This window comes from Strix uralensis, chromosome 2 (genome assembly GCF_047716275.1).
Source record: "Strix uralensis isolate ZFMK-TIS-50842 chromosome 2, bStrUra1, whole genome shotgun sequence".
In the NCBI taxonomy this organism is placed as follows: domain Eukaryota; kingdom Metazoa; phylum Chordata; class Aves; order Strigiformes; family Strigidae; genus Strix; species Strix uralensis.
Genome location: NC_133973.1, coordinates 471,075 through 494,878, shown reverse-complemented (window position 1 = coordinate 494,878; position 23,804 = coordinate 471,075). Strand labels below are relative to the sequence as shown.

Sequence of the window (23,804 nt, the reverse complement as noted above, 5' to 3'; positions counted from 1 at the left end):
CTTGTTAATTTATTATGTTGAGACTGGAACTGTACTTTCAGCTGAGACTTTTTTTTAAAAACTTTTTCAAATGTCTGTTCTCCTGCTGTGTACGTCTCTTCCTGAATATTTTTTTGTCTGATTTGCTATGTCTTCTATTATCCACATATCCTTAAATAGTGACATATGAATGATAACAGTGTATTGTAAATCAAAAACATAGTGACTATGTATAAGATTGTAAGAGTTGTAGTTTCATGCATATCTTGACTTGATATTTTGTTTTCTTCCAGTAAGTATTGTCCAGCTGGATGTGTGATTCCTTTTGCTGATATTTCAGGCACTATTCCCCATGGATACAGAGACGTAAGTAAAAATACCTGGGCTCACCTGAATTTTGGTACAACACGCTATGTATAATTACAAGTGAATTATAGTTGTTCACATTAGTTCTGGTGCCTGGGTTCTGGAATTTATATCTCCTAAAGTGAATAGCCTGGTACTCATTTTTTTGCACAGCTGCGGAACGGCTGCTGCTTCAGATGTTGCCATCTCCAAGAAATGAAGTAGTGTAGGAGACTCACACATTTTTGTGAGGCCTGCTGAGATGGGTGGATCAATCAAAATAGTGTTTTCTACTTCCTGTTTTGTTTTTGTTGGCTTTCTCAGGTTGGGAAATTTAGATTTATAAAGAAAGAAGCAGTTCTTTTACAGATGTCCTCTTGTTTTTTACACTGTAATGCCTCTCTAAACAGAGGGTTATCTTAATTTTTTATTACAACATGGGAGATGAAATACTATTTATGCTCAGCAGCTATAAAACCATTTGCAAAACAGAGTTAATACTGTAACATTAATAGTTCTATAAACTGGAAGTGAAAATCTTTAATAATGTACTATTTGGAATACTACAAAAGCCTATACACTGTTTCTGTAAGCTTTTGCAACCGAATACCTGCCATAGAACTGGAGAGTGTTTGCTTTGCTTGTTTTTAAGTGATTATAATTTTGTTAGCAATCTAGTAAAAAATTACATGAAATCTCTTTATCTTAAAATACTCTTTTAATAAGGCATTAGATCTAGCACAGAGGAAAGACAATTTTAAAATGTTGTTAAAAAGATTTTAATATTAAATATGAGCCTAAAACATGCCTCTGATTTTCTTTTCTCAAATATCTGTAAATCCTAGGCTATCTGCTTAAATAATTACCCATATGTAAAAATGTCTTCACAACGTAACTGTGTTACATGTGCTGGTCCACAGCGAGTCCTCTCTAAATGGCCGTGAGGTAATTTTTGTATCTAGTAAGAAGATGAAGTTGATTCTCTGCCTACATATTTGCAGCATCTGTAAGAGTTCTAGTTGTTGGGAGGTTTTTTTGCCGGAATCTGGAAAAACTGTTTTCTGTGGAGGAAAAAGGAAACTTTAGGAAATAAATGCCCTTTTATTTTTGTGTACTTTATTGCTCTGAATAAAAAGGCAGAGAATTTCGCAGAAATCAAGCTGTGTGGAAAGAAATCAAATTGTCTGGCACTTTAGGCAAAGTTTCAGGTAGAGATTTCTCATGCATCTCTTTCAGATGATCAGCAGCTGCTTGCTGCTTTAAAAAATACCCTAAATCTTGATTCTTTTGTGTGTGACCCTCATATCCACAGTCCTTGAGGATTTGGAGTGTTTGTTGCCGACGTCTTCTGGTGAGCAGGGAGGAGAGAGCTGTGTCTGCTGCAGAATCCCACGCTCTTACTTTCAAGGGAAAGTAGGAAAGGGGAGCTGCGTGCATGAGTGAGACATAATTACATTTATTTAGAAAGCTTTTGGGATATTCGGGGTGTGGGGACTAGAGCTAGAGTTTTTATGAGTGAATATACTGAGGAGAATTACGTTTAGTAAAGTCTTGAGCAGGTTTTTTGGCCACTGAGCTTGAGATACAGGGACATCCTGGCCTGCTGCACCATGCAGTTATTTCTAAAGAAGCCACAATGGAGAAGGTTGTTCTGTTTTTAAAGTAACGTGAGAAAGAAAATCATCCTCTGGAAAGGAAAACCCACGGGTTCCTTCTTAAAGAATTGCGGTGAGGCTCCGTAGCACCCGTGGACTGGTTGGCAGAGCAGCGCAGCGGATGTGTTTAGTAGCAACAGCTTGCAGTGGACTTTGTTTGGGGGAGCAACTGTTATTTAAAAATCTGCAGTGATCTGTTGTTTATTGACTTGGGCAAGTCCACACTAGGTTACCACACTAGTAATAACAAACTAAATGCAGTTTTTGGAAGGTATATTGGGAGATACCCAGGTGGCCCTTCACAGACAACTCAGGCCCACTTGATTTTCTAAAATCCAGGTTGATCCCAGCCTCACAGGATGGGAGCAAGGAGCTGCAGAATTGCAACACGCCTGTGCATGCCCCAGTGCTGCCTGTTGCCTGTGAATAGCTCTGCCTTTGCCTGGTGCACTGTGCGTGGCCAGTAATCCTCCAGAAACCCGGCTGCACGGGGTGGGTGGGTGCAACGCCACTGCCGCTAAGCTGTTTCTGAAACTGGACTGTCTGTTCCTGAGCACTCGGATGTTTCTTGGTCAGGCCCCTTTGGCCTGCAAGGGGTTGCTTCCCAGCTGGAGAAGATCTCCTGGGCTGGTTTTGGTCCAGGAGACAGAGGCGTCTTGCTCTGCTCTCTCTCGGCTGTGCCCGAAGGACTTGGTGTAGTCAGTCAGCCCTGCTGGCTGTGGCACAGCTCGCCTGCCAGCCAGGGAGCTGGAGGTGGCACTGTGGTGTTTGTTAGTGGGTCCAGGCTAACAGTCATTGGGGGGAGAAGGAAAGAACAGCACGTCCTGCAAACACTTGCTGTGTGACTGATCTCCATTGGCCTGGGTAATGGGCTTCTTCAGAATGAATTGTATTCACATATTGCTTGGGTTTGTAGGGATCAGAGTGGGTTTATATCGATCAGTTTTTAACCATGAGTTAAAAAATACAACCCATTGGTTAAAAGCTACAAAATCTGCAGTGTGTCACTCCTTAATTGTGAGAAAATGAATAAATGAACTATCAGTGTGCTTTCTATTAAAAGGTTTCCTATGTATTTATGTATTCAACTTCTGTTGTCTAACATAACAGATTCATTGTGTGCTGAAAGCCTGACTGTCTGGCTGTTTCAGACTGATCCACCTTGCTGTTTATTTAAGCTTATTTAATGACAAGAGTTACATTCCCAATACGTCTGGGCGAGGACACAGTGAAATGTAGGACCTTCTGTTTGTGTTTTTATAAATTCCATAATAAACCAGAGATGAATGGGTTTCTGAATAACAGAGATAACAGTTACATAAGGACAGTATCTTAAAGTAATAACAAAGATTATAACTGGACAGTGTAGCATTTACAATAAATGGCAGAGTATTGAGTTTATTTACAATGTAGTATTAAATTTATCCTTTTGCCCCCTCTTCAAGTCCTCGTCGCTTTGTATGGCTGGTGTTCATGCAGGCGTTGTGTCAAATACTCTGGGTGGCCAAATTAATGTGGTAATCAGCAAGGGCATCCCGCGCTATGAAGGCTCCCTGGCTAACAATGTCACCTCAAAAGTGTAAGTGTACTTCCGATGTTCTCCTTATTTTTAGCACCTTAGTTGGTAGTGTCTCATCGTGGGATTAATTTTAGCTAGTGGAGCTACATGTTCCACGGACAGGTTCCCTTCTGTAAGGTTCTCACAACGCTCTTTTGCTATGGTGTGATTGATTTACCAGATATTTTTCACCTCTAGACCATAAAGATTAATTTCCAAAGTGCGTGGCATGACCACAATGGTCTGTGGAAAAATAATAATTCAATGGCAACTTTTTAGTTGCAGGGAAAAGAGTGTAACCTGTCATTTAATCTCAGAAGTCCTGGGAATGAAAGCTATCAGAGGAGATCGGTCCTTGTTAGTACAATTGGCTTAATTTAAAAGGGAAGCATTTGAATGAAGGCTTGCGTTTTGCCGAGCAGATGTTGGTTTGAAAGCCTGTAACTCAGCATTTCTGGGTTAGATTTCAGTTGAAAAGGTGTTTGTACTGGGAGTGCTGCAACTTGGTGACAGGAAGCGTTACTTTAATGGTGAAGTGCTTGAGCAGGCCATGTGCAGAGGTTTCGGTGGCAAGCGCTCAGACAAGAAGAATAAATTGAAGACAGTTTGTTTCAATTTTCCTCATCGACTACTGCAAAAAACATCCTCTTTTGTTCTCTGCAGGGAACAGTTATCTGCAAGTCTCTTCACATTTAAGACGAGCGGTAAGCATTATCACATGTATTACATGTTGATACTTCCATACAGGTTTTGTAAGTAGAAATAAGTGTGCAGGTATTTTATTTCTTAATTGTTGTTCTAGTTAGCGAGACTTTTTTACTGCATTACTCGGTAATGTATATCTTTTAAACTGTTCTACTATCTCATTTTGATGTTTAATCATCGCTCTATTTACAGCGATGTGTAAAGTAAGCCTTGCTTATCTGCAGAAAGAGATTATGTTGCTCTTTTATGGTCTGGTTTAAAGTGACTCGACTCCCATACTTTTAACACACACTAAAGCAGAGCTGGGCACTTGAGTTGCTCTTTATTTGTAACAACTGTCCATTCTAGGTTTTTTCCAGGTTTGCTCCTCACACTTCCCTTGTTGCCTGCTAAGAAAGCTAGCAGAAATCCCCAAATGATTCCTCAACTTCTCCACCCCCTTTTACCTTTTAACCTTTTTCTCCTGCCGTATTCTTGCAGCTGAATGCTGTGTAATAAATTACTTGTCTCTCTTGCTCTGGAAGGGCGGCTCTTGGGCCTCGCTGTGTGTAAGTTGTGTTCCTTTCAGGCTGCCGTGTTTCGTTGCATAAATGTGTACAAGTGTTGCCCCTGTTCAGAGCTTTACTGCTTTGCACGGTTTTACTTATCTACTGTTTTTCAAATAAATTAAGCTGTAGTTTTCTACACAGAAGCTAGCTTTTCTGTAAATCACTTTAAATGCCATCTTTGAATGGTTCTTGGAAGTATTGCGAAGACAGTGGCCTTTCCTTAGTCTCTTTAACTGTTTTAATAGCAATATTAAAAAAAAACAACCAAAAGCATTACGTCTGTTTTCTGTAAGGATAAAGTTAAAAACAAAAAAGAAGGGGGGGGGGGGAATCATACACATACTCCTCAAAAGTAAACAAATGCTTTTCCTATTAAATAAATAAAAGTGATGCTGAATGGGGATATAAAGGCAGGAAGCTGATGGGCAGGAGTGTTTCGAGACAGAAATGTATACAACAAGCAAAAATTAGAAAATATAATTCACATAATATTCAAATAATTTCTCTCCCAGACCTCTGCAAGAGCTGGAAGAAGGAATTGCATGTCTGGTGACCTTATGCATGGAGAATATTAAACACAGTGATCAAGGCAGGGTTTGTTGGGGTTTTTTGTCTTTCCAAATGGGATCCGATAGTGTATATGAAAGTAATTAAATGGCCTAGAATTATGAGAAGAGAGGACAAAATGCTGATCCAGACCATCTGGATTTCAGTGGCACATTTGAGATAGTACTGAGTAAGCTGGAGATGAGATGCAGCTCTAGATTAAAGTGTATGTAGTTGGGTGGCCTAGGAGCTAGCAGAAGGAAAAAGAGGACTCTGTGGTATGGTCAAATGAGGTTCATCGGACTCTGGTGTAGTTACTGGTGTGGTTCTTCTGTAATGGTTGGTTTCATGACTTGGTACAAAATAGAGGAGTGTGTTGTTAATGCTAGAGGCGTGGTCAGTGCAGAGGAAGATGAAACTATTTGTACAGGAAGACCTGGCTGGCTTTGAGTCTTGAGTAATAGAAATTAATCGAAAAATCATGGAGCAGAAAGGTCCAGTACGTAGAGACTGAGGCATTTCTGCTTCAAACTGGCAGCCTGTTAGACAGCAACGACAGATGGACAGGATTGGGTTAGTGAAGTGCTAATGTGATCCTGTGCTGTAGCGGCCGAAGTCCGTCCAGCAGACAATGAACTATTAATGCCATCGCACAGGACATTGGCAAGGCCTTGTCTGGGGACCCCGAGGGGTGAGCGCTCGACCAGGGTGCAGGGGACCTGCAGGGAGAGGGGGAGCTCACAGCAAAAGGGGAACCCCCCGCTGGGTGGCTCGGGCTGGCTGGCGGCAGGCAGAGACTGCTCTCTGCCGGTGTGTCTGGGGAGGACCCCTGGGAGAGGGGACAGCTCTGGGCACTACAGAACCAGATCTTCGCACAGAGCAAATGGGGACCAACCCACCACAAGGAAATATAGCCAGGATCTAGGAGATGTTTTTTAGCCATCAGCAGAATGCGACATGGGAAGAAACTTTTAGTAAGAATGATGACAAAGCAGCACACCTAATTTCAAGGATATGTTTGAGTTTAAGACCAGGATTAGACATGGCTTTGTACATGCTTTGGTGTATTGTTTGAATTAACATTGTGATACTGAGGTGGGTTTAAAAACCAAGAAGTTATACAGACACAAAAAAGGAACGAATGATCAGGTAGTCTGCTTCACATTCCTGCACCAACCATACACGCTCTTATACCATGAGAGCTCCCCCAAAGCTGCTCGTCCAGCACTCTGTGTGGGTAGTGATTGAGGGAATACCCACGTTACACGTGAGCAGGCATAATCATGGGATACTCGTGACCACAAATTTGGTTCCAGCATCACTGCTAGAAAGCAGAAGACAGTGTGTTTTGTTGGTAGTGTTACGGAATAAATTTAGATGGCAGTTTAATATTTGCATGTCAAGTCTTAAACTTCAAGCAAGTAAGATGATGGCGTAACTTCAATTTTCATTTTGAATCCCCACCTTTTCGGTTACTCAGGTTGCTATGGGACACTGGGGATGGAGTCTGGGGTAATCCCTGACTCGCAGATCACGGCATCGTCAATTCTTGAGTGGTCTAACCAAACAGGGCAAGTGAACATTTGGAAACCTGCAAATGCCAGACTGAAAAGGGTTGGTCCTCCTTGGGCTGCTTTTATCAGTGATGAACATCAGTGGTTGCAAATTGACTTGAATAAAGAAAAGAAAATAACAGGTAAGTGAATGTGATGTGGCTTTTAAGCAGTATTCAGAAAGTTTGGTTACTGACATCCGTTTCCTCCAGTGCTTGGTCTTAAAGTCCAGGTGACATTTAATTACCATTACAGCAAAGTTGGTTCCATGTCCTAGCTAATACAGTGAGAGGCCTGGAGTTGAACGGGTGGACTTTCATAGTAGAAAACACCTCTTCCATCAGAATGTGTTGAAGTGTTTCCTGTGGTTTTATTGGGTCCTTGGTGCTTCCCTTTCCCTGCTGACAGTCTCCTCAGAGGTGCAGATCCATATCCAGCCAGCTCAGCCTGCCGGTGCCTCTCGGATGCAGGCGTACTGACTTAGGTTTCTAGGTTTTCCCTGCTGCCTGTCACGGGCTTTAGGACTATCGTGAACCATCCTGCTTTGAGCAGTGTGGGTTTGCCTCTTAAACGCAGGAGTTGCTCTCTGAGCTCCTCTGCAGCCTGGCTTCTGCTCACTAGGCAGCTCGGGTTTACCAGCAGCTTTTGTTATTGCCTCCCTGGGGACTGTTTGGATTTTATGTTGTTACTCTAATTCCTGTGCTAATAAGCTTGTACTAAAGAGCTTTCCCGTGTGAGTCGCTGTGCAGCGCTGAGTGTCAGCTCTAGGAAGCCACAGTTCTTTCAGTGGTGCTTTTGGGTTGGCAGTGCGAAGGCAGGGAAGAGCGGTGCTGTCTGGGCAGCTGGAGGCAGGAGTGGGCCATGGCCGAGTGAACAGGCCGCTAACAGCAAGAAGTGGGGGAGAAGTGCTGAGCAAGGTTATATCATGAGAATTAGAATACAAAAGTGAGTAAAATGATTATTAAGTTTCAGTCACTGTAGAAGTTTCAGACCCTGGCACCTCGGATAAACTTTCTGAAACATAACTGGACCGGTGGAGTTCCAGCTGTGTAACTCTGGATTCAAAAGCTGATCTGATAATTTTTACAAACTGCTACCAGTCTTTTCGTCTAACTGACCACCTTCATTTTCACAGGTATTATAACTACTGGATCAACCTTAGCAGAGTACTACTATTACGTGTCAGCCTACAGAATTTTATACAGCAATGATGCACAGAAATGGACAGTATACAGAGAAGCTGGCATGGATAAAGATAAGGTAAAAATACCACAGACTTTCTAGGTATGTTCTATGGAGATTTCACAATTGTAAATACAACTAGTTTTGGTATGGTGAGGAAGCATTAAATAACTCCTGTTTCCAGTGTAATTTTGAATCATAAACAGCACCTATGCAGAAGAAAATAGGAAAATATGCAGTATGTAAGGAATTGAACAGTTCTGAAATTCAGAGAATATTTTTATTACTATTTGGGGGTGGGAATATTCTATACAAGAAACTTCTGTTGCCAGTGATAGGCTTTGTGTACTGTGTCCTTCAAGAATAATCAGATTTCTTTCAAAATAGGTTGTATGTTTCGAAATTAAGGTTTATGTTTTTATCCTCTTGTGGTTACAGAATAAATGTTAGGGGTTGTATACACTTCCATGTTTGATAATGTTTCTGTCAGTCTTACTGACTTGACAAAATACTGGTAAGTTTCTTTCTTGTATAATAGAACAGCCCTTGTAGAGGGGAGTTTTCTTAAAAAATGAAACGGTACGTTCAGACTGCAAATGCTTTGCCACACAGAAAAATTACCTAATGTTAGTGGCAAGATAATCTTATTTTCCCTGCATTTACAGTTTTGCAGTATTTAATAGGTAGTAAAAATGAGAAAAGTAATGTCTTACGTGGTCTTCCCAGTGGTTCAGATCAGATTTTCTTAAACAAATGAGAGGATTCTTGGTAACCTGACTGGAACTAGAATTTGCTTTTTCTTAAAATTCTTGGATGTAATTTACCTTACATCCATAGGCCTGTGGTATTACATCTATGTAAGAGTAACCAGTAACCGAGTAACTTTTCAAAGATGGTTCTTAGGAATGGTAACTCTTTAGCTGTACTTGATTTTCTTCTGTCTACTGTGGGCTAAGAATGTTTCAAGGTAGGATGTAGCATCCTATTGATGAAGTGAAAGGTTGAAGTATCTTGTTTGTTAAATTAAGAGGTTGTTGAACACTGAACATAATCACAGCAGGGGACTTTCCTGAAAGGGGGAGACTGTTGGGACTGGGCCGTCCTCTTGAACCTACACATGAACTAAGAGATTGTTAGTATGAAGCATTCAAGGCAGGGGAAAAAAAAAAAAAAAAAAAATCCAGCATCTTTTGCTAGTTTTTGAGTGCCATCTTCTGGCCATGTAATGAAATCTCGGCGAGCTGCCTAGATTTAGGCTTTGTGTTTAGTTTGATTACTTTCTTAGAAAACCTTTGCAGCTGTTGCTTTTTAATTTGAGCATATTGCTTTTCTTGTGAGTTCATGAAATGAAATTGTGGAGCTGGTTATTAATTTAAGATGTGGAAAACACAATACACTCAAACATGAAGTACTGCATTGAAATTACCAAGTGATTTATTTTTCTGTGGCTAACTAAACTGACTTAGGTCAGTGCTTTCCAACATGAAGGCACCCAATGCCTGTGTAAGGACAAACCCAGCATTTTTATGCGTAAGTGATAGTAATGGGGCTTGAGTGTCTTTGGAGAGTGGAGATGGGTTGTGTACTCTAGGGAGCCCAGGCAGGAGTCCCTTAAAGGTCCTTGGGGTTGTTTGGGGGGGTTTGGGGCTTTTGAACGGATAGCTGCCTGGAATAATTGTTTTCTTTCAAACCTGTGGAGGTGTTCTAGTCATTTAGTTACAGAAATGCAGGCATGCAATATAAAAATCTCTTCTCTCGTGTATCAAGGTTGAAATACCTGTGATCTGCATCGATCAGAGGTGTGCTAAAGCCTGGTGGCTGCTCCGTTTTATGCAGATGCATCAGCTGTTACACAACACAGTGCTCGTCCTTAAGAGCGGCGAGGGTGCCATATTGTTTACCCAGGGCTATAATCTTTATTTTTCAGGCAAGTGCCATAATTCTGTTGTGCACGATGTCCAACATGATTTGCAGTATCTGTATCAGTGCTTTAAAAACGATTTGCCTGGCTGCTCACTGGTTTTACATTCCAACCAGACAGACCCGCTCCGCGGGAGGACGGGCAGTGCAGGACCAGCTTCAGCTCGTCCCTCAGGCAAAGCCCGTGCCCTCCTTTTCCGGGACCGCAGGCTCCGTCTGGGGCTGAAGGGATCAGGGTCTGAACCCAAGTGGGTCCGTGTCTCTTGCAACCACTAGAGGACAGCGTGGCCACACGCTTGGTTGGGTCTCTCAATGCTGTCTAACAAAACCCAGCCGCAGGACAGGCTAGGCTTAAACTGTTGGGCTGTGTGAAGGCACCGCTCTGGCACTGTCCCAGCTGCTTGCTAGATATATTGGAAGAGTAAGTGCAAAATACCAAAAAGGGCCGAGTTAGAATTAGTGCTGTAAACGTGGGAGATGTCCTTGCCCGCAGCTGCTGCCCGGGGAGCACCACGGGAGTGTTACAGGGCCCCTCTATTCTGAAGTGAGTAGCTGTGTGCGTACATGTACAGCCCCCCCTTTATTTCACTGAGTTCCCTATTTAATGGGGCCGAGGGAGCAGAGGCTTGCAGGCAGCAGCGCTGGTCTGGGGTGAATTGTCAGGATTCTGTGCCGCTTATTTTTCCTAAATAAAACATCAAAATTGATTGTAGTTACTTAGTTGCTATTGCATTTGTATAACATAATGTTTGTCTTTTTTTTTTTTTTTTCTTTCCTTTCTAGATATTTCAAGGGAACACTGAATTGTACCAGGAAGTTCGCAATAATTTCATTCCACCTATTATTGCACGCTTTTTTAGGATTAACCCCTTAAAATGGCACCAGAAAATTGCAATGAAAGTAGAATTGCTAGGATGTCAGTTTAGTATAGGTAAGGCAACTGAAAACCTTTCAACTGTGCAAGACAAGCAGTGAAATAACTTGTCAAACATTGCATTGGGGGTGTATTTTCAATGAGAAGAAAGTACTTCTTAGCTGCATAATCCTCCTGTAACAGATACTTCTGAATTTCTTCCAAAGTTATTACACTTAACCTAAAAAATACCTAGTTCAGGCGTAAACAAGGTAATTTTGAAAAGAAGTGTATCAAAAGACACCAGTCACTCGCTTTCCATATTTTTGATTCATGGTTTTTTTTTTCCTCATGATAAAACATGAACAGAAGCTTTAGAGCAAACTGTTCCAGCTGTCTTCTGAAAAGGAAACATGGAAAACTAGCATTTCAAAAAACTTCTTTAATAAATTCTTTTCTTCTAAAGGCCGTGCTCCTAAAATCACCATGCCACCGCCACCTCAGAACAAGAATGACGACAAGAGTGATGACTTCAGCGATGACTTCATCCATTCAGTGAAGACTTCGTTGCAGACAGATAAAACAACTTTCACGCCTGAAATAAAAAACACCACCGTGACTCGCAGTGTAACCAAAGGTATCCACAGGGAAGCGGTAGAAGTGTTTGGGAACTCCTTGCAGTGCTTTGCCTTTTGAATTTCAGTTTTCTTGAGGCTTAACATATTATAGCAAATTGTCAGTCTTTCCTTTTTAATATTTACCAGTTATTAAATATACGTATGATGATAAATGTACAGCTGCATATAGCATGCAGAAACAAAACCAATCTTCCAAGTCATATTTATATTAAGTTCTGTCTTTCAAAACTTGCTCAAGCTGAGTTCAGCTTTTAATTACTGGACAGATTTGGTCAGAAGGAGAAGTTGCAACTTGGACTTCCCTTCAGAATTAATCAGATGTAACTGCTTTGTTATTTAATTTGGTAATTTCTTAGGACAAAACCCTTTTGACATAGCTAATCTTTTATGGAACAGTCATGTTGGCATGAAATTTGGAAAACATCACTTGGCATCATCATTTTCTTATCAAAGAAAATTGTCAGAAAAGGGAGCGGGCTGTGTGCGGGTGCAGGCACTGGTGAAGTGTCCTTTGGAGGGCAGGGCCCGGGCCGGGATGCTCTGGTGTCACACGCAGAGCCAGCGCAGGCTGATGTCATTAACTGTCACCAGTTAATGTGGTGCTGGGCTATTTATTTACTTCCTGTAGGATGTCCAGACTTGAGTGGTTGCGTATTCCTGGGCTTTTTTGATTTTCCTTCTGATAAATAAAATGCATTGTTCTAACAGAAAAATCTTACTTCTATTAAAACCAATCTGTTGATTTTGATGAAAAGCCTTGCAAAAATGCCAGCTGTGCGTACGTGTAGAAGAGCTGGATGTTACCTGACATTTAGCCTGTGGGAGCATCCAGCAAGGGCAGCTTAGCTGGGGGATCTGGTGTGGTAGACACGATATGTGAAAACTATGTGCTTTACCCAAGTTATTTTCACATTAAAAAGTGATTTATGAGAAGCTGTTCTGTCTGACACCACTTAATTTAATGGCTTTCAGATGTGGCATTGGCAGCAGTTCTGGTTCCAGTGCTGGTGATGGTCTTCACTACTCTGATTCTTATCTTAGTTTGTGCGTGGCATTGGAGAAACCGGTAAATGAACAGATTCATGAAAGTGCTTTAAATGACTGTTAGCCTGGTGTGGGGGATGAAACGCTGCATGTGTCGCCATGGGAACTACACGGTCCACACTTGTGGAAGGATTTTTGTTTTCAGAATTGTATTCTGTGAGAAAATGTTCACTTGAAATAGCGAGGAGAGTGAAAACAGCTTTTTGTAACTATTTTCATTAGAAGTGCTTGTACTGAAAACTGGTTTCTCCAGTAGCAGCAGACTGGTGATGGCAAGCCAGGTTACTGGTGCTTATACCTCAAATGTGAGGGCCAGTTATAGCCAAGGTGATAGTTGCTGAGCATTAATTAGTGCATCTTCTGAATAAGCAGAGTAGCTAAAATACTTTTTTTTTTTTTTTTTCCACAGCAAGAAAAAAACTGAGGGCACTTACGATCTACCTTACTGGGATCGTGCAGGTAACAAAATGGTTTTATTTGAGTCGTTTAAGTGCGATGAGTAGCCGCAGCAGTGCTGCTCCTGGGCGTTCAGGGGTGGGCTCCCTCGAGCGCAGCAGTTGTGCGGGTGGTTGAAGGGGGAGCACGCAGCCAAGTGGATTGGGTGAGAGTAATGTTGTCACCTCCGAACCCTCAGTCTGCCAGAAAATGTTACAGTACCTTGTAACCTCAGGGTCACGCAACTACGGAGGAGTGACTTGTTTACCTGCTACTGCGAAATAGAAGTTGTGGTGTAAAAATATTTTAGGAGCTTAAAATGCAGCATACATGCAGTCTTGGGTGTTCTGTTTTTTAAAATCCATGTGAAGGCTGGTGGAAAGGAATGAAGCAGTTTCTCCCAACCAAATCGGCAGAACATGAAGAAACTCCTGTACGCTACAGCAGCAGTGAAATTAGTCACCTAAGACCAAGAGAAGTCCCAGCAATGCTGCAAACGGAGTCTGCAGGTACGTTTTACTGGTTTTGTGGGCCATGTAAAATATATATATATATATTCATAAATTTATATTATATATGTACGACATGCCAAAAAATGTCAGGAATTTGGCTACATTGAATTATTGCCTGTTTGTTTTGGGGGACAGAGAAGTGAATAGTTCTGTTGGCAAGCGCGTTTCTTAAAACGCAGGCTTTGTCAGATCTGCTCTGCGTACCGCAGAGGTGTGGTCACTGACTCGATGCGCGGGGGATAGGCACCTTCCCAAGTTAATGTGGTAACGGAAAGTTTCTGTCCTTGTACTTGTTCTTAAACCCCATAAAGGGCGGAAGGATTTCTGTGGTTATGGTTTCATGCACCGGAAATAATTTCACCCCGTTCCCTTCATGCCCCAGTCTGGTTCCCTCCGCTGACCGTACGGCTGAATTGTTCCTGTGATCCCGCAAAGGAGGAGTTACTGGTGGCGGCGGATGCCCCCTTCCTGCCTGTGCCCCTGGTGCTGTGCTTACACACCGATGGCGTGCAGCAGTTACGGCTTCACAGCAGGCAGAATCACTTTTCTCTTTTTGGCTGCCTGTCTGGTTTTACCCAGCTGGCCATGTTCCCCACCTCCAACTTTTGCATCTCAGCTGACCGCGTGCAGGCTTCCCCTCCCTCAGAGGACAACCCTGAGGAGCACTTTTTATCTGAAGCCAGGCAGGATGATTTCATTTAAATCTAATTTTGCAGGGAAGAGTGTTTCAAAAAACTTTGTTTTGGGGCAGATTTACAGCATGGGAAATGGCAACTCACAAGGGAAGAAGTATAAACTTGAGAAATTGGGATGTTGTGGCTATCCCAGTGCCTTTATTGGGTGGAAATGACTTTTTTCCCAGAGCAGTTGGCACTGGCAGACAGAGATGAACCCCTGGTTTGATCTAGGATAATGATTTCTGTCACACTATTGACAGGTTGTATTTAATGTGATGCCACTGTAAAAGAAAAAAATAAATCCATTAAGTGTGTTTTTTGTTTTTCTTTTGCTGGGGCTTGCAACACAACACAGAGTATGCTCAGCCACTGGTAGGGGGAATTGTCGGCACGCTTCATCAGAGATCAACTTTTAAACCAGAGGAAGGAAAAGAAGCAAGTTACGCCAATTTGGACCCTTACAGTTCGCCCATACAAGAAGTTTACCACGCCTATGCTGAACCGCTGCCTATAACCGGACCAGAATACGCCACGCCAATCATCATGGACATGTCCAGCCATCCCAGCACGCCTCTCGGTGTTCCCTCCATCTCCACCTTCAAAGCTGCAGGGAATCAAGCTCCTCCACTGGCTGGGACTCACAATAAACTCTTATCTAGGACAGACAGTGCATCGTCCGCACAGGCGCTGTACGATACACCGAAGGGGCAGCCGGGGCCAGGCGCTGCTGCCGAGTTGGTGTACCAGGTACCACAGAGCCTGGCCCACTCCGCTGGGAGCAAGGATGAACTAAGTTAGCTCACGAGTAAGGTAGAAGGATGGCTTGTTTTTAAAAGCCAGTTCCATAAAGCTAACAGTTTCACTTTTTAATTGCGTTGTCTTGGTATTGTTGGTCTTCAGTGATGCAGTGTTGAACCAAAAGATGGGGTATTGGAGGTCTGGGAAACCAGTAATTCTGCCTTTCCTCAAGCTGTATATGTAATTAACAGCTTGTCTCCTGCAAAACCGTGGACTTTTTTAATTACTACTGTACAATTGTCTGTCAGACATGAGAGAAGAACTCTTCAAGATTAGCTTCAGTAATTCATAGATGTGAATGATAAATTGGGAGAAACAGCTTAAAGTACGAAAGCCAATAATTTCTTGCTAACGGTACTATTTTTGGGGGAAAAAAACCCAAACAAAACCTAAAGCCTCCTAACTTTCTAAGATCTGTATGTAAGCACTATAGCTTCTGAAATTCGTTTTACCCTATAAAATGCCTACGCAACTTTGGACTGTAAAAACTGCTGTCCTCAGGACTGGTGGCAAAAATCCCATTAACTTCATGGCATAAAATAGTTTTGATTCTAAATCACGTTATTTCAGCTTTTGTTTGCAGGCTTAGGAATTGTCAGCTGTGTGTCCTCAGAAGGTTCCCACCATTTTTGTTAGCCTTCCAAAGCTGGAACCTGCTCTCTGTACAATCTATTTTCTGCCTCCTGTTCTTCAGCCACTCCGCCTTGTTCCTTCCGAGGGATCCAGGAGGCACAAAGTCATACGGGCAAACTACAGGGCAACTGCTGTTCTATTTTTCCCTGCTAAGTGAGGGCTGCTCTGAGGAGCGTCTGCCTCAAATTCAGACTTCCCTGATGGTCAGTGTGCAAGAAGCATCCAGGCGTTGGAGGTGACTGAATTCAGAAAGGTTCTCCCTGTCCCCCTGCCCCCGAATATCTATTGTTGTGTGTTAAGATGTGAGCTTATACAAAGAAAAGGTATGTATATACTTTTGTGAGTGCTTACACACAGATGCTCCAGCAGTGCACAGTTTGTGTTACACATGCATTTAGCACATACGGTACGTTTTAGCACAACTGAAAAACTTCAGCCTTAGGGCTTTTCTTAAGATTGGTCTTAACAGAGTATAAAAGATTCCAAAACATTTTTGCAAAAGGACCATTACTGTTCCAAAGAGTGTCCATGTCAGGAGTGTTTAATGGAATTTGTGTCCTTTGAATGTTCCAATGTTCTCTGCTATGAAAACATTGTAGTCAGTCTCCTATTTGGGATAATGTAGACTAGTTTTAGCTAGGTAATCACAGAACGAAAACAATTTGGATGTCATATTTGCCATTTTTTATCTTGTTAGAAACAAAGCACAGCTTTTTAACCTAAGTAGTAAAACAAAAACACAATAAAAATATTTTTATTGTAACAGCACTGTTGGGAGGATGCTGAATTAATTTATACATGTGAAACCCCCTACCTAAACATCAGCCCAGTTTTATGGACTTCAGTGGTTACTGTTTGTTTCTGTGCTATATTCAAGTCAGCCTTGTTTATTGCCCAGGGTCCTTAAACTAGGTGGAGAATGTCCCGACAGAAACTAGAATACTGTTCAAGAGGGCTGCCACCATGTCTGCAGACCAGTACAGTGTCCTGGACTTGTGACTTGAAAACTTGTTTGCACACGCAGTAATCCAAAATTACTTGTGGCCTGTTCAACATTTAGAATATGTTTTTACATACTCTGTGCTACCTTAAAGCCCGATTCTATAATCTTCTGATCATTCATTCTCATTTGTTGAGAATTTTTTTTTTTTTCAGAATTGTCTAAGCCTAAATGTGAATCTTATAAGTAAGGGTGGCATATAAGACCCATTCATGAAAAAGAAATTCCTGCCTGTAAGTTGTACTTCTAATGTTACTGCAAATTTTTCTGCTTGATAAAGCTAGTCTGCAATCTTTGTAGTTTTGCTTAAACAGGTAAGTGTTCTTACCTGTCAGCAGCAGCTATGACTTCAGCATTATCTGAGCTGATTTTATTTGAAAGGGGTGGGAGGTTATTTGCACCACGGTGTGACCTACTTACTCCAGTGAAGTTAAGAAACCTCTGCATTCTCAAACTGTACCAGTTTACACCTAGAAGAATTTATCTACCATAAAAATAAATGGAGGTGTTCAAGTCAGTAAAATTAACACACTTGGATTTAATTTTTACTGTAGGCCAGGTGTGGTAGAACTGTGGATATACTGTAGGCTAAGATGGTGTAAGAATTAAACAGGTTTTAAGAATGTTTTTAAGAAATTTAAGTCCCTTTTCTGAAAGAAATTGGTCCCAGGCTTTGCTCCCTGCTTTCAATTTTGAACATGTTATCTGCTAGGGCTGAGAAAAAAAGTTTGAGTATGTAATGGTTGGGTTTAAAATGTATGCTACAAACTTAAAAGTTGATTCCCAAATGTAAGTTGCATGACAACACACTTAAGATTAGAATTCTCCTGTGTACAGTAAAAGCAGAGGTATATTTAATGGGTCTCTCTTACATGTGAAGACATGGATATAAAATGTATTTCAATCTTGTTTGGCTTGAGTATTCTCCCAGAATGTATGTTCTTACCTCAGCATGTATTGTAGTTGCTCAGTATTTGTATATGTTGCTAGAACTTAGACTGTATAAATAGTGAAGGGGTTTTATATGTATGTTAAAAAGTATTTTAAATAAATTGTACATACATATTCCTCAGCTTGTTTGCATTTAACACTGACCTTACCTCTAGTTCCTTTGCAGTCTGGAAATGCAGGGGTCAGGGGTTAGTTACCATGCCCTGGCTCCCAGAGGGACACGGTGCTGTGTCGCAGGGGATGTCTGGTCAGTCCTGCCCCACCTCACCAAGGGCTGGAAGCAGTGAAGAACACTCCCTGAGCTCTGCTGCAGGGCAAGTGGCACTTCCAGGAGGGAGCTTCCCTGGAGCTACCTGCTGCTGGCAGTCCCGTGTGGGGAGGGGCTGAGGCACAGCAGGGGCAGCTGCCTCCAGCGGGGAGGTCAGGCTCTGGGCCAGCCTAACCCCTGGCTTAGATGCAGAGACAATCCCCACTCCTGCCCCTAGTCAGCACACCGCCTCTGTGCTGGTACTCAAGAGGGGCCATGAGTTTATTCTTCAACTAGACCACGGCTGTTTTCCAATTACTGAAAAAAAAGAAAAGCTGCTTTTGCTTTCAAAGCTTTCCCCTTCTTTATCTTAACTCTAGCACTGCAGTTCCTGAAATAAGGAAATCATGATGACTCTTCCTTAAAGTGGCGTTAGTCCTGTGCTTGTCCAACTGTAAGGTTACAAGCAGCCTCCCCTTCAGAGAGGGAATGCCAGCCGCCTCCCTGCTTCAGCTGAGCAGTGTTCTAGAGGGTCTGTGTGAGGCACAACACGTGCTGCTTCCTTACCTGGCTCTGCCCGAAACGCAGCTCACCCGAAATAGTTACTTCAGCTTGGGCGCTCTCAGCTTCGTGTTCAAGGTTTTCCACATCTTGGGTGATGGGGGGAGGAAGTAAAGCAAAAACATATCTTGAGTTTCCTGACGTACTGTTTTTCATTACTTTCCCACAAACGCTATACAGAAATGGCAAATAAACATGAGAAGTGCTTAAGTTAAAAAGCCAAGTATTCAGTTCACTACACAAATAGCACATTATTTCTAGGAAGAAAAGTTCCTGAAAAGGTAAAGCTTTTCCTGTAAATGAATGAAATTTGTCCTTCCTCCATAAGAAGTAGTGCTCAACATTTGTACTGGTTTTGTTTTATAGTGATGAAAACAGAGCACACTTATGCCTGCAGTAAACTCTCTTCTCCTGTATGGGGAGTTTACAGGTGAATTTGTCTGTTCAAACTTTTCCTTGGGTAAGTCCTAAAACAATTCTTGATAATGTAACCAAATATACCGTGGGTCAACTCTGAGGGGTGCACAATTATCACTTCTAGGAAACCACATGGTCAGTAACCAAATTCTGATCAAAAAATGGCACTTGAAACTGCTGTTGGTTTCCAGCACAGCCAGAAGTTTATACCAACAGCTGTCTCTGCTGCCTTGCAAAAGAAAAAGAAACACTTTTTTTTTTTTTTGCACATGTAATGACAGTACATCTGAAATTGGAAGAAAGACTCCTACCTCCATTCCTGTTTAAATGGCGGAAGCCTAGAACAGCTTTCAAGTGTACCTGAACTTACCTAGAGTGACTGCACAAACAACTCTATGGTCAAATTACAGTAGAATCACAGTCTGCCTAAAACCAAACTCAAATAGTGTTGTGATTCTTCTACGTTTTTTTACCTTTGTGGCTTTATGCAAGACAGAGTCCAAAACAGTCAGGGTGCAACCGAAGGGGAGAGTGAAAGGCTACAGGCCAGGTTTCACACAAATACAATGCCACAATACATAAAAACTATTTATAGACTATTATAAAGTCTTACATTATTTTCTAAGTGCCTGCAGTTGACTTTTGCCTTGCTCCTGAACATGCGGCAGCTTCACGAGATTTTAGCTCTCCAAAACCAGCTTCTGGCGACAACGGGCTGAGTGCCAGAATCCATTCTAGTCAGGAAGGCTCCTTCATATTGGATTATTCTAGTGCACGAGTCTTTCTGAAACAAAAGCAAAAGAAGTTGAATTTCATTAGTAAAAAAGTACCCATGTTTTATGTATCAGACATCTGATACACATCTAAAACAGCTGATACAGAGGCATGCATGATTACTTAAAATTCTTCTTCAGCAGTCACAGAAACAGGCCTATCTCAAGCCATTCTACAGGTATGCTTTATAACCTCTTAAAAGTAAAGTCAAAGATATGGTCTATACTGCTGTACCTTCAGTAATTGTGATTTTTTTTTTTCCTGCACCTAAAAACCAAAGGCAGCCTCGTTACTGGGAACAATGCTTTGTCACTTTACCCACCTCTGAAGTAGACCACACCACTCACTTAACACGTTTAAACGCTGCAATTACTATTAGGAGAAATTACCTAACAGTAGAATTTGGTAATGAAGTTAAGCTAAAGCTCTTGTAAGGGAAAATGGTCCCACTTTGTTACAGCGTCTCGCCTGAGAAGCAGGATGTCCAGCAGCACGGCTGCCTGCACCGTCAACTGCCGGAATCCTGCTGCGGAGGCTCCAGGCCCAGGGAACACAAGGGCTGAGGGGCGACTGCGCCTCACGGCCTCGTCACCCTCCAGCACCAGAACAGCCCCTCTGCATGGACACACGCTGACCCGGGGACACAGGGAAAAGGTTGTGTTGGCCCCTGCCAGAAGCCTCAGCAGTACAAAACCCACTACCAATAAATCCTTGAAGTTCTTGTACCAATGGTTACTTGGTTTCACATTAAGGAAAAAAGTAACTTTCAGCATTCATCTTGTATTGCCTCTGGCACACTGGGAATTACTTTCTTACCGTTTCTACAAGTTCTTGCACTTTTATCTGCTGTGCTGGCAGAAGTGCCACTGCCTGCTGTACAGAACAGGAGTGCGGGTTTTAGTTGCCCTGTAGAGGAGAAACTGCCTGTGGAAGGAGATTTTGTGTGGAAAAACTCCTGTTTAGTGAATGAAGTATTTTGCCTGGGAGAGGACATGAGCTCTTAATATGTCAGATACCAAGATCTAATATGTATAAAATATTCTGTGAGTATAAACACTTCAAAGAATGAAAACTTAAAAGAGTATGTGCCTAATTAGAACTTTCCTAGGAAGCAGCTGATTTTTTTGTTTCCCCAGAAACCCCTGACTGTGCTGAGAAAGTAAACTGGACACCAGAGCAGAGCTGGTTTTCTCAGAATGAGCAGTCACAAGTGCCCATTATTTTACTTATACTGGTATACACATTTTTGAGCTGTTTGTTAATCAACAGCATCTCTGTCACACACAGTCAAGCCCTTCCATCTTTCAATGTAAAGTTACTGGCTTGCTTTCTGTCAGTGTGCTAGGATTTGCTTTAAGGAAAAAAAAAACAATCTCACTTAGAACTCAGTTCTACCTTACAGCCTTCAGGAGGCTACCAGCAACAGTCACGCTAACACCAAGGCAAGTGACTTGCTACCCCGCTGTAACCTGAATTTTGTAGGTGGGTGTTGCACAGTTTACAACCCCCAGGCTGTGAACGTGGGGTCAACAGGAAGGGCCTGGGTCATCCCATAAAGTCACCTGCACTTCAGGTGAGCAGTGCCTCTCCGCTGGAAGGATATCCAAGATTAGAATCTGATTTCTGATAAGGAGATATGCAGAAGTGTGGAACAGTTTCTCATGCCTTGCTCATGTTTTGTAGCGGAAAAAAAAAAAATTAAAAAAATTGCTTGGCGTTCCTCATCCTTTAGCATAATGTATGAATAAGCTTACCCAAAATATCTACACTGGGAATGATTTTTCATGTGTTGAGGAAATTCTAAATCCTCCCTTGTGCATCTGTAACCTTTTATTCTTTGTACTCTTCCTATACTCACTTCACTGAAGCCTGGTCACAAAGAAATGCATGCTTTTTTTTTTTTGTCTAAAGGGAGGAGTTACGCCAAATTTCTTTCTACCAAGATGCCTACCACTTGCACAGGAGAGGAAGAATAATTTGCTAAAAATTATTTCAGCAAATCTGAGAAGAGCACAGCTCACTGCACTGTATTAGTACTAATCCAAAGGAAGTGAAACACAACCTTCTGCCTTTTCTCTCCTTGTGCATGTTCTCCTCCAAGATACCCGACCAGCTGGACCATAACGGAAGGTTCACAGGTGAGTTCTGTCCACTGCTCTGCAGTGAGAAGCACTCAGTTGGGTTTTCTTCACCCAGCCATCCACTTCTTTTTTAAAAAAAAACCCAACATAGCCAAAACAAAAAAAGCCTGAAGGCTGTGCTTTTTCAAGTTTGGCCGAAATTAGCCCATGGCTTTTGGCAAAGGAGAGAGCACAGCAGCTAGACCACATAGGATGTCTCAATTCTTTCAAGAAAAGGTAATAAAAAGGATTTGTAAAAGCTCAATAATTTGTCAAGAATTCCATCAGTGCAAGCAAAGCATAAAAGCACAGCCTCTGTCAAGGCTTCTTAGGAATCTGCTCAGGAAAGGAAAGCAGGTGGAGGCAGACAGAGGAAAAAAGTGCAGTGGAACAACTGTCACAACACACACGTCTATATTAATCATTTTGAAAAGCTGATCGCACTCTCTGACCTGTCCTTGCCGCAAAATTTTTCATTGTTTTCAGTAGAGGATTGTAGTATCAACTTAAAGGGAAGAGTTTAAAAGGTAACACCTTGTTTCAACAGTTAAATGACATCCCTTAGCTGCCAAAGTCATGAAAAGCTATCTGGTTTGCATTTCATGAACTAAAGAGACAAGAAAAAGTTTTTCATAGCAATTATTAGCAACAAATGAGGAATGGCTACGGAGAAAATGGAGCAGAGGGAATTTTAAATGATGACGACCTTTAACATAGTAGGTTTTGTAGTTTAAGATCCGAAGGCAGACAAGTTTCACACATACCTCTAAGAGGCAGTAAAGAAAGTAATTAAGAGCCTGATGCAAATAAACCAAACAGGCCAGTGATATTTTGCACTCCTTCGTACTTCAAAGGGAGAGAAAACACAACATTACTTTTAACAGTCATCTCTGCTCTACCGTCGTAAACTCAATTGAAAGGGAAGATGAAAATTGGACAAACCACTGGAAAATGCCCAGGACAAGTAAAAGACTTCAAAACCAGTGTGGACTGTCATACAAAATACACTATAAAGAAACTGACCAGAAAAAATAAGAACAAAGGTCTTTTACAATTATCCACATTTCAAATTCTACCACTCAAGCTAGGCGAAGGTGTTGTAAAGAGGACAGACTCCGTGGAGAGGAGCAGACAGGGAGCACCACAGCACGAGTGGCAGAGACACACATCCTACAAGCTAGAGGGTGCGAAACCCAGGCAGCCCTGAAACCAAGCCTAAAAACCAAACTAAACTCTGAGCCATGCTGACACCTACACCACAGGAACACAGGGGATTTATGATGTGTTTATTTATTTTGTCTTAACTTTGATTGTCTCCTTTTTAAGTTGCTCCAATTTTTTTGAAAATTGAAAAGCCTTTCTCTTCTTTAAGGAGCTTAACTGCCAGTAGAGCTCCAGGGAAATCTATCTCAAAGCTCCACCCCACAGAGGATCCCATCACAAAGCTCCACAATTTGCATGAGAACTGAAACAGGAATGTACAATTGACATTCCCTGCAGATAACAGGATCTTAAACAAGAGTGCAGACAGACATCAAAATAGTACCTGTCTTGAACTGGTACTTGATGTATTGTTCAATCCCATGGCACAGCAGTGAAAATTTCTGATTCACAGGTATCTTGCTGAGATTCAAGATTTGGTTTTAGCTCCTGCAGTGAACACAAAGTAATATTCTATATCAGAAATAACAGCATTGTAAAACGCACACACAAAAATGTAAACCCATTTGTGTGTGTAAAACAGCTATGATACAATACATTCTGGATTCATTCGGGATTGCATTTGCAGAACAAAAATTAGAATATTCTCCAGACACTGAGACTAAATACTGCAAACAAGCCTCTGCTTTTTTCTTCAGGTTTTACAATGACAATTTTGGAACAAAAAACAAAATGGAGAAAAATCTTAAATCCCAAAGGAAGTCCCAAAGCCATCTATATTAAAATACCTCCAATGTCTCCTTCTGCCCAAGAAAACCAATTCATTGGGAGCAAAAACCTGCATTTTTCAGTAAAGCTCAAATAAATGTTTCATAACTTTAAGAGATTTTCCAGCCACAGTTTCATGCAACAAAAAAGCATCACACTGGTCCAAAAGCTCATTAATGTAAAAAGGTAGCCAGAAAAGGGTTCGTCATTCTCAGCCCACGTAA

General features: G+C 41.8%; 2 protein-coding genes across 9 annotated transcripts in view; one reads left to right on the top strand and one right to left on the bottom strand.

Moving 5' to 3' along the window:
• Positions 1 to 17,646, top strand: part of DCBLD2 (discoidin, CUB and LCCL domain containing 2) — a 54,665-nt gene extending 37,019 nt beyond the window's left edge. For both annotated transcript variants that reach the window (XM_074851942.1, XM_074851934.1), the window contains exons 5-15: positions 273 to 345; positions 3,425 to 3,558; positions 4,201 to 4,241; positions 6,817 to 7,032; positions 8,025 to 8,149; positions 10,775 to 10,922; positions 11,311 to 11,481; positions 12,455 to 12,548; positions 12,936 to 12,985; positions 13,333 to 13,470; positions 14,506 to 17,646. In XM_074851942.1, coding sequence (XP_074708043.1) covers positions 273 to 345; positions 3,425 to 3,558; positions 4,201 to 4,241; positions 6,817 to 7,032; positions 8,025 to 8,149; positions 10,775 to 10,922; positions 11,311 to 11,481; positions 12,455 to 12,548; positions 12,936 to 12,985; positions 13,333 to 13,470; positions 14,506 to 14,948 — 1,633 coding nt within the window. In that variant the 3' untranslated portion in view covers positions 14,949 to 17,646. The remainder of the gene's footprint in view (positions 1 to 272; positions 346 to 3,424; positions 3,559 to 4,200; positions 4,242 to 6,816; positions 7,033 to 8,024; positions 8,150 to 10,774; positions 10,923 to 11,310; positions 11,482 to 12,454; positions 12,549 to 12,935; positions 12,986 to 13,332; positions 13,471 to 14,505) is intronic.
• LOC141935600 (cell cycle control protein 50C-like) overlaps positions 11,272 to 23,804 on the bottom strand; it is a 32,292-nt gene continuing 19,759 nt past the window's right edge. For 2 of the 7 annotated variants that reach the window (XR_012626597.1, XM_074852005.1), the window contains 4 exons: positions 23,198 to 23,301; positions 19,371 to 19,541; positions 18,347 to 18,429; positions 11,272 to 11,439 (listed from right to left, as the gene is read on the bottom strand). Coding sequence is in view for 5 of the 7 variants with exons in the window: in XM_074852005.1 (XP_074708106.1) it covers positions 23,282 to 23,301 (20 nt within the window). In the remaining 2 variants the exon portion in view is untranslated. Of the gene's footprint in view, positions 11,440 to 17,676; positions 18,098 to 18,346; positions 18,430 to 19,370; positions 19,542 to 23,197; positions 23,302 to 23,804 lie in introns of those variants that run through there. The other 5 variants (XM_074852023.1, XM_074852014.1, XM_074852032.1 and 2 more) reach the window with 5 other exon arrangements.